An 11,002-nucleotide genomic window follows, 5' to 3' on the forward strand; every position below is an offset into this window, starting at 1 on the left:
TGTGCTTGTTGCAAAACTATCAAATAAAGGATAAAGAAGCTGTCACAAAGAAGTTACATTGGTTCACTCTAACTAGGCTAGAACAGTCCCCATAAAATGTGAGATTATCTAATAATGGTGTCTGAGATACCTCTCAGATGTTGCACACTTTCTCTTCATTTCTGGTCTCCTTGACCTTACAAGTTTTGGACAACCTCTTTAGACTTTAGCTATCATACAATCCACCTTTATACCTAAAGATAATTAATGAAACTTTACAACTCATTACATGATTATTTTGTGATCATAGTCTTATCAATGATCAATTTGATCTCACAATGACATTTCTCTCATTCTCATCAAGTTAAATCTCATAACATTTCTTCAATCTTTTCCCTATTTTAATACGTTTGACATGTATCTATTTCCACATCTAATGTAGACACCAAATATGGATGTCTTTTTTAGATCAATTCTACAATTAAACATCGAGATTCCCTCAAAAAAAAAAAAAACTTAAACATTGAGATTAAAGTGGATAATGAAAGGTACATTAATACTAAAACATCTTTTTTTTTTATTATTTCAATTAAACATCGAGATACCTTAGGGTGTGTTTGTTTCAAGTTTACCAAATTTATTTTTAGGAATAACATTCTTTGGAATATAAAGATGAGAATTTTATTACAAGGAATTTAGGAAAAATATGTTTGGTTAGCTTTATAATATTCATAGGAACCATAAAAATAGGGATTATAATAGGTAAATTATTTATGAATTTATTCTCATCTCCATGGGAACTTTATTCCCACCCTTTTCCTTGGAAATTTTTTTCTATTCCCAAGAATATTTTATACCAAGGAATAAATTTTAGTAAACTTGTAACAAACATAGACATATACATTTCTATCATTTTATTCCCAGGAATCAACAATTATAACTTGAAGAATCTATTGAGTTACATATTGATGCTAAGTGATTGTTGTTCACTTAATATTGCACTACATGAAAATTTTCTGTGCAGTTTCTTTGAGATTCGCCTTTTTTTTTTTTTTTTTCTTTTGGTCAGGATTATTATTATTATTAACAAATATTTGGTAGTTGAGTATCCTACAACTTTCGAAAGCATAACCTCTGTTAGTATTATCTCTTGGAAGGGACTTAGTACTGCTGATAATAATTTTAATTGGAAGACAATATTAAGTAGAGTTAGATGCATAATCTCGTATAATGTGGCATTAAGTTTGCATTAATAATATGGAATAACTGTGCAAACAAAAATCTCATGTAGTGAAACATTTTGGCCTACAATAATCAATTAACATTAATATGTAAGAAAAATTATTGTTTAACGTTGAAACAAAAAAAAAGACATTAATTGCTAGAATCTTAACTGTCTGTTCCTTCTCAAAATCTTGACACTTTGATCGTATGCTTAAATTTTATGGATCAGTTCTAAGGATAGACGATCTTATGGATCAAATGGTAGGTATGGACACTATAAATATTCGGTAATGCCGTTTGGTATGACTAATGCGTCAGACGTATTTATGGAATACACAAATATGATCTTTCATCCCTATTCGGATCAGTTTGTGGTGGTGTTCATAGACGATATTTTGGTGTATTCGAAGTTGGAGGAGGAGCATGCAGAGCATCTGAGAATTGTATTGGAGATCTTGAAGGAGAAGAAATTGTATGCTAAGTTGTCGAAGTGTGATTTCTGGTTGCGAGAAGTGGGTTTTCTTAATCATGTGATATCTAGAGGTGGAATCAAGGACAGATCCAAAACTAATATTTTAGTGTGGCTAAAATAATAGTGTCAAAAAAATTTGCCAAATGAAATTAAAAACTATGTATTATTTCACTCGAAAAGCTGTTTTAATAGTTTTATTGAGGTTAGTTTTATTAGCTCATATTCATTTGTATCCAGACAATTGTTAATTGAAACAAAATGAGCTGTAAACCTTCTCTAAATTATATATTTCCTATTGCTCTGAAAAAAATTCATCTTTCAATTGCATCTTTCACATCATCTACATAAATCACACCATTCACATATTTCATCTTATTCACATCATTCACCAAACTCATGTATAAATCATTTCACATAGATAAACAAAAAAGTTACGAGGTGCCTCTCAACAAAAAATTACAATTTTATAAACATAGATGTCATTGGTCATGTTTTAAAATGTTGTTCCCGCTAACTAGTTGTAAGAAAAACAAACACAAACCTTAACTGGTTGAGGATATCCTATAAATTTTCAAAAGCAAAAGAATGTAAAACCCTATTGCAATTATTTTTTTTGGATGCAACCCAATAACTGTTAATATAAATTTAAGTTAGATTGCGAGGCATATTATCATGTAGTCAATATTGAGTTTGCATTAATAATATGACAAACCATAGAATAAAGGTGAAGAAAAATCTCATGTAGTGCATATATAAGTCGGTAAAAGTCAATTAACATATCCATGAGAGCTTAGCTCAGTTGGTAGGGACATTACATAATTTATGTAGACTATATATATTCTTCCGTGCATTGAAATGCATATTGATATTATTTTCCTTCTCAAAATTTTCATTTTAATATCTCCGGTAGCTAAATCTCTCAATTGTTTAATTTGTCTGAAAAAGCATTTATATTTAGTGTTTGATACTCCTCGAATATAATTACTTTCATAGGAGGGAACCTATGAAAAAAAAAGAGCTTAGTGTTGCACTACCACAAACAAAAAACATCAGTTATAAACCAATTTTGCATCAGATAAGAAACGCTTCAAGTAAATTGCCAACAAATAAGAAAATGATCATTTTCCCCTCAAAATATAAACCAAAAAGAACTCATAGTTAGTGGTAAAAAATATAAGTAAAATCTAACTATCTTCATTTTATTAAATGTCATTATTCTCAAAACACTCTTTAATAAATCAAGTTCCTATTCAAAATAAGTGTAACTCGGAAAATATAATTTAGTAAATAATATTAATTTTATCATTAAAATCAACAAAAGCGATACCAAAGACTTGAATAGATGTTGAAAATGCAATTGTTTCTAACTTTCCATATGACCCAAATCGTTGAATGTCAAATGAGTCTCATCCCCTTTGTTTCCTTTTTACTCCTCGACATACTATTCCAACACTTACTTACAAAGGTTGAACAAATTTGGCGCATTATCATCTCCCCTTGTAACCAATATAGCACCCTCAACCACACATTGCAATGCATGAATAGATGTCTATCCATTTCCTTCTCTGCATCACACAACACACAATTTCAAGAGGCATTAATCGGAAGGACATTCCTCCGGAAAAGATTTATTCAGGTCGGGATGCGTTTAAGGTCCTTGATTAGAATTGATTTATCTATGAAATTAAATTCATCTTAAAGCTAAATTTTGCCGGTCATCATTTTTACACTCAAATTTATTATTCAACATACTTTCGCATAAACGAATCTAAACATCAATCATTCTACTTTAAACTCATGTTTAACTAAAATCAATTCAATTAAAATCAATTTTTGCCATGGTAATATGAAATAGACACGAAGTTAGTATTAATAATTAAACTACATTCATACAGAAAATCAATGGTACCTCATTTCAACAATACAATTTATTTTAAAATTCTTACAAGCCAAAAAATGCTCACAACTTTGTGAGTATTTTATCTCTCTCTCTCTCTCTCTCTTGCCTACTTAATATACAAGAATGCTTAATGCTTTGTAAACCTCTCAAGGACTTGAAAGTAATCAGGGAATGTTTTTCTGGTGCAACCGGGATCTTTGATGGTAACTGGAACATCACCACAAGCAGCAAGAGAAAATGCCATGGCCATTCTATGATCATCATATGTATCTATTGATGTGACATTCAATTTCTCAGGTGGTGTTATCACACAGTAATCAGGACCTTCTTCAACAGTTGCTCCGAGCTGAAATATCAACAAAGTTAATAATATAGTTTTTTTTTTAAGCTAAACTAGCCCACCCAAATTGACACCGGGGAGAATCGAACCTAAGACCTTGAGGATGAGCACACTCCAAGGTCTCAAGCCAACACCACCGGCCCAACCCAAGTGGGTTAAGTTAATAAATCAGTTATATGTGAAAATTCAGTGACTTAAGAAACTACACAGGAAGCAGGAGCATGAGACTCACCTTTCTGAGTTCTGTGCAGATTGCTATCATTCTTTCTGTTTCTTTAACTCTCCAACTTGCCACTGAAAAATAGGTGAAATACAGAATAAATATGTTTATGTGCTACAAACAAGTTTGCTAAATGATATAGTAGATAGTTCATGTGCATAAAAGTAGGGAATAGTATAAAGTATATGCAGCACTGGCACTTATGTCCTACAAGTGTTAGAGGAAAAAATTATGATGTGATTATGTGAAAATGGTCCACTGGAATATACAGTAAGAAAAATACTATATGAAAATATTATTCATGTGAAACAATATGATAATAATTAAGAAATATGAAAACTAATCTTATGAGATAATCTAAGATACTCTAAGTCAAGAAAATAATCCTAAGACATAATCTAAGATATTCTAGAATAAGATCAAGATATTAGTATTAATGGAATAATAATAATTTCCTTGGCCATATAAAAACAAATGTATTAAAATAAGCTCTTAAAGCACAAAATAACAGCTAAACCATACCATCTCTAATAGCAGTGGGACCATTAGCATATAGTGCAACAACTGCAAGTGTCATGGCAACATCTGGCATCTTGTTCATATTGACATCAATGCCTTGCAAGACTTTCCGACCGGAAGAATCCCGTGGAGGCCCGGTAACAGTTACACTGTTTTCTGTCCATGTAACTTTAGCTCCCATCTTTTCAAGGACTTCAGCAAATTTTACATCTCCCTTTAAAAAATTGGACAAAGTTAAACAGAAGTACTGTACGTATATGATAAAAAAATCCGCTATCATTATTGCTCATAATCTTGTTCAGCATAACACAATGAAACCCATTGAAATAGACTGACACTTCATCAAGGAGAAGTTGGATAGTGGTTTGATAACTATAATCTACGTACTTCCTTCGAAGCATCAACTCAAAGACATGCTAATAAAGAAAGCACCAACAAAATAATTCAGCTAAATTACTTGCAAGCTAGTCGTATGATTGAATCAATTTCCGGCTTGAGGGGGAGAGTTGAAAACATAGTCATATATTTTGTATTTAGTGTACTAATTGCATTCAACTTATTAACCAGGTATGTTAGCTTTAGTGTAGTCTATATAAGCATATTAGTATTTGTACTCTGATTTTTTTTTAAATATTATTCGAAATTCTTGTGTTTCAAAATTATAGAAACTGATCGATATCCAACTAAAACTACTCTACACAATGAACTATACTTCTTTAGCGTTTGCTTCTGTTTTTCTGGTTTGAAGTTTGAACTTCTTATGTTAATGAACAGTTTAAGGGAATATTTAAACATTTATCCTCTTTATTTGGAAAGATATTATCATATTCACATAAAAAGGAAAAGGAAGTTTTCAAAAGTAATGAAAACAAGTATAGATAAAAGAAAGGAAAGACAGGAGACCTTACAATGAAGAAACTAGAAATACAAACGACGATAGAATTTCATGAACAAAGACAAAAGGAAACCTAAGTCCCTACAATGTTCCATATAAAATGACGCTGCCAATAATGTATTAGTGAGCTTAATCACCAGTTCCAGTACTGTAATATCATTATCTGGTGATCTGAATTCTTTATTTGACAATTGATTCGTTTTAGTGTTAAGCCGACCCCACTTAGTGGGATAAGGCTTGGTTGTTGTTGTTGTTTGATTCTTTTTAGTGTTAAAGAGTATAGAATAATAATTAATAAGTATTGTAGGAAAGTAATGAAAGAGAATATATAAAAAGAGCGAGGTTAAAGATTGTCCCATTGTTCACAGGATGATATTGATTCTTATAAAAGACAAGGAAATGTTTACTAAAAAAATAGTCGCAGATGAATATGTCCAGCATAAATACCTGTAAACTGCTTGTCCCACAGCCTATAACCGTGATAGTTCCACCAGTAACTGCTGCACCAGCTAGGAAGTAACTAGCACTTGAAGCATCACCTTCAACAAAAGCATTGCCCGGAGACCTGATACGAAAAACAACAGTTATTAATCTCATTGCATTAAGACGGTAAAAAGTGATGTGCCTCAAAACCGTAGAAACCTACTTGTACTTTTGACCTCCATGGACCAAGAACCTATCCCAATTAGCACTGTGTTCTACGAAGACTCCAAAGCGCTCCATCAACTTCAAAGTCATCTCGACATACGGAACAGAAATCAGTTTATCAACAATCTCAATCTCAACATCACCAAGGGCCAACGGAGCTGCCATAAGCAAAGCAGTCAAGTACTGACTACTAATAGATCCAGACAGTTTCACCTGCATGTGAGATGGGATAATAAGATTAAAAATGGATCAAATGACAGTGATTACGATATTTCCTTTGGAGAGAATAAGGAGGTGAATGCATAATTTAAAAAGCTTAGTATATTCTAAAGCAAGTATGTAAACTAATTCTTTTTTCAAAGAAAAATTGGTGACTCGATAGTCGATCCATAATAGACATATGAATAGTAGAAAGGCTATACAAGTGAGGGGTCTGATTAGAAAACCACTTAGGGCCTATTTGAATTGATGTATTTGAGCTTATCTATTGGCATAAGCACTTATGAGACTGTTTGGAATAGCTTATGAAAACAATTTATGACATGTCCATGATAGCTTAGAAAACAGCTTTAGCTTATATGAAAACAGTTCGACGTTATTATCTTTTGTTAAGAAATAGCTTATACGTTAGCACTTGTATGGTAATCACTTATTTAAGTTGTTTGTCCAAACAAGGCCGTAGTGTATTACAATAGTTATTCTAAAGAAGTGGAAGGGATGGTTCCTTAGTTAGAGCTTTACTCTCCCAATAGTGAAGTTCATAGAGCACAACAAATTGTAATGTTGCACTTGACTGTGCATTTGAAATACTGGATAACTCTCACATCAGTTACTGTGAAATGTGGCCATGTGGGTATACGAAATCGACAATCAATAAAGTACCGACGGACAAGAAAAGATAAAGTATCAAGGCAACTTCAAATGAAAACTAATGGTAGCCTTACCTTTCCCCCTGGAAGCCCTCCCTTCCCAATTATACGAACAGGTGGACAGTTTGTGCCAAGATAACAATCAACATCTGCACCAAGTTGCTTAAGACCAGACACCAAATCTCCAATTGGCCTCTCTCTCATTCGGGGCACCCCATCAAGTATGTATCTGAAATATATAAAACATTGAATTGATCTATTTAGAGACTCGGACCAAAAAACATGCTAAAATATACAATTCCTACAAAAGAAAGTAGTGAGGTTGCAGATCATCACTTTGATGATCCTTTGGTGCATTCTTCATAAAATGCATTATAGGCTAGACTTTGACATGTTAAACAAAGACACATAGTTAGAGTTTATTTTAAGAAGATTGACTAATATGGATGAGCTTTATAACAGGATAGAAGGAGAAGATGTACTTTGTTGTGGTCAGTTCTATGACTATTACTTCAACACAATTTTGGCAACTGCGGATAGCAGAAAATAAAAGTGGTTTGTTTAAATTGCACTGCGCGGAAGTGCTAGTGTGTCGCAGAAAAATAGTGATTTGTTCAAATTCCAATATATGATAGTGCCTCTATAGCCACTATTTAACAACACTAAATATATTTTTAAACGACAAACCTTGTATTTCCACCTGCAGCAACCAAGGCTGCCGTCAAAGGACGCATTGCAGTACCGGCATTTCCAAGGAATAAATTAACTTCATCTTTAGATTCAGGAAATAACCCACCACTGCCTTCCACAACAGCTTGTTTGGTTGTTTTGTCATCTTCCACACGAAGTCCAAGGGTCTTTAATGCCTCAAGCATGTAATGAATATCCTCACTATCTAACAAGTTCTCTACAACAGTTGTTCCCTGAATAAAACATAGTAGAATAGTCTCTATTCAACAGGACATATATTAAGGAATTAAAAGACATAAAAATTATAGGTAAAACTTTTCTCCACCCCATGTTTCTGGAAGTGTACTTCCGGACCACATATTCCGTCGAGGAAGGTACTTTCGGATTACACAAAATTTGTATTTTTTTTTTCCGAATGTGTACATTTGAAGTCCTGATAGGGCAGAGAATGTTCCTCCCAAATTATAACTTACCGTTGTAGATCTTTCATGGCTAAATTTAAGAAAATCCAAAATAATAATAATTATATGATCTAGTCCAATACCCAGCCTTTATGCTACCTATTCAAACAACCTAGACACAATTCTACTCCCATTTCTTATAATACACTTTATGTTCACCCGAAATAACACTTTATGTTGTCTCTATTATTTTCATGGGATAAGAATGCTTCATTTTCACTATCAAATTAAATTACATAACATCAAATTAATACTCAAAATCAACTGCACATCAAATTCCAGCGTGTAATCACATATCCACAAAATGTACAAATAAGTAGTTTGGACATAACATCAAATTAATACTCAAAATCAACTACGTATCAAATTCCAGCTTCTAATCACAGAACCATAACATGTACAAAAGTGTAATTTTGGTTTCACTTCTGGAGGAGCCAGAATTGATTCTAGAGGTGAATAATTAATTTTTTACATGTTTGGTTGCTCTCAAGTAAAATTGATTCTGCCTCCATAATGGATTCTAACTTGAAGCTAGAAATTGGAGCTTTTGATTCTATAATTGATTTTTACATATTGTTCCTTTAACTTTTACACAAACATATCCCAACATAAATCATTTTACATTCAAATCAATTTTAACCAATATCAATTTTACCGAATCTATTCACTCAAATCAATTTTCGTCACCACAAACTAAATACATAAATAATTTAAGTAAAAGTAAAACTTCAAAATCAATTTTCATCACCACATAACCAAACATGCACTAAATACAAAATAATTCAAGCAAAAAAAATCAAAACTTCACCTCAGAGAGAGCAGCAAGAAGCAAAATCCGATTAGACAAAGACTTAGACCCAGGCAATGTAATGCTACCAGAAATCTCCTTAATAGGTTCCAAAACAATCTCCGGCGCCGTCGACGGCTTCTCTGCAGCAGCAACATTAGCAGAAGCCTTCAACACAACAGAATTCCCCCTACCCACATCACAATTTCCAATAAAGACTCCATTTTTGTGCTTCAAACTCCATGATTTTGAAGAGCCCCAAATGCTTGACCTCAATGAAACTGATTTTGCTGAATTGAGTTTGTTGGAATTTGTTGAATTGTGAAAATTTTGAGTAGTTTGAACTAGATTGTTGATTTTGCTTAACTGGGCCATTTCAATTTTGCATAAAGTTTCAAACTTTTTTATTTTTTTTTCTTTGTGATTTGGTATTCAATTTATTGTTTTTTCTCTCTATGCCTCTCTTTTGGGAGTTGGTGTAAGGGGTGGTTGTTGGATTGAGATGAAAGGGGGGTTTTAGTTGTCAAATAATTGTACAATGGTGAATTGCTTATAGCAAAATAATTTGAGTGAAAATGATGGAGTTTTGATTCATGAACTTCACCTACCAACAAGGAAAAATGGGATATGTTTTCAAATCTTGACTATGTGTGATGTTTTGATGATATTGGATTGCATAGATGTAAGAATAGGTTCAATGAAATTATTAATAATGGTTTGTTTTTTTTTAGTAAATTAATAAATTAATTGTTGGATATGACAGAATAAATTTTTTATACAATATTTTTTGAGAGAAAAAAAAAATTATACAATATTTTTTGAGAGAAAAGATAATACTATAAAATAAAAATATTTTTGGCTTAAATTGCTAAATTGTCTCCGTAAATTTATGTGTTTTTTGTTTTCGTCAATGTATCTATTTTTGTTTAAAACAAACTTTCTAAGTTATAAATGTTTTGGTTTTGATCTCTGTCATCATCATCAGTTGCAAAATCGTGTATGTGACAATGGAAGATGATGTGGCCGTGGATGATTTGGCAAACGAGTCTGATCTCAAAGTGGATGATCAGTCACAGCTGAGAGGAACCAAAACCAAAAAAAAATAAAATTTGTAGATGGACCAAAGCTAAAAAAATGAGAAGACAAAAAATTCAAATTTAAAAACTTTGGTTCTTCCATCTTCTTGTTGTCTTTCTTCCCTATTTTCGATGGAGATGTGTAAAGAAAAGGTGCATATGCTTACATTGCTTCTTGAGGCAATCATTAAGGATAAATTGCTGAATGTAGGGTAGAGTGTGTAAAATATGGCATCGTATATTTTTGTTAACACTCAAGAAAGTTCCCAATTTAAATATTTTGTATTGAACTATCATAGTTATTTTGTTGTAATCAATGAATTATGTAAGAGTAGAATGATACAAATAGTCATCCAATTATTGACACATGCACTATAAACTGACACGGAACAAAAAAAAATGGTGGTTTTACTCCTCGATCATATCCAAGTACTGCATAGATGAAATCCGCTAAAAGTGCAACAATTGTGATGATAAAAGGTGGTGTCAAAAGAACAATAAGGAGGCACACTCTTATGTAAGATATATGAAAATAAGCTAGGATGGTGCAAAAGAACCATTTTTTTTTTGGAATGTAGATTACATGTATTCTAGTTGTCTAATTAAAGAACCATGTTTGAGGAAATAGGATATTGAATGTGCCATGGAGATGTAACAATCGATCGTGCTGGAAATCTTTATGTTTTTCGTCTCAATCCTCTCAACCACTAAGATCAACACTCTTGTTTGCAGATATCATGGGTGTTTTAACGTTTTATGACATATTTGTGAATTTTTAGCAGAAATGGTCGATATGGATAGAAGAAATGATGAAAGTGTGTGGCTAAGATGAAAATAGAGGAAGAAAAATTGGAAGAAGATGGAAGATGGAAGATGGACGATATCTATAAGGACGAGAAAAACATATTTAACCCATATATAG

General features: G+C 32.3%; 1 protein-coding gene across 1 annotated transcript; it reads right to left on the reverse strand.

The window, feature by feature from the left end:
- Positions 1-3,517: 3,517 nt before the first annotated feature.
- LOC11419944 (3-phosphoshikimate 1-carboxyvinyltransferase 2) lies at positions 3,518-9,676 on the reverse strand. The gene is made up of 8 exons (XM_003605091.4): positions 9,026-9,676; positions 7,754-7,989; positions 7,142-7,295; positions 6,196-6,410; positions 5,997-6,114; positions 4,658-4,868; positions 4,148-4,209; positions 3,518-3,921 (listed from the first exon to the last, which is right to left on the reverse strand). Exons 1-8 carry the CDS (start codon positions 9,377-9,379, stop codon positions 3,703-3,705), a joined length of 1,569 nt encoding a protein of 522 aa, XP_003605139.1. The 5' UTR covers positions 9,380-9,676; the 3' UTR covers positions 3,518-3,702.
- Positions 9,677-11,002: the final 1,326 nt, after the last annotated feature.

The sequence above is a fragment of the Medicago truncatula genome, chromosome 4 (assembly GCF_003473485.1).
Source record: "Medicago truncatula cultivar Jemalong A17 chromosome 4, MtrunA17r5.0-ANR, whole genome shotgun sequence".
NCBI classification, from domain to species: Eukaryota; Viridiplantae; Streptophyta; class Magnoliopsida; order Fabales; family Fabaceae; genus Medicago; species Medicago truncatula.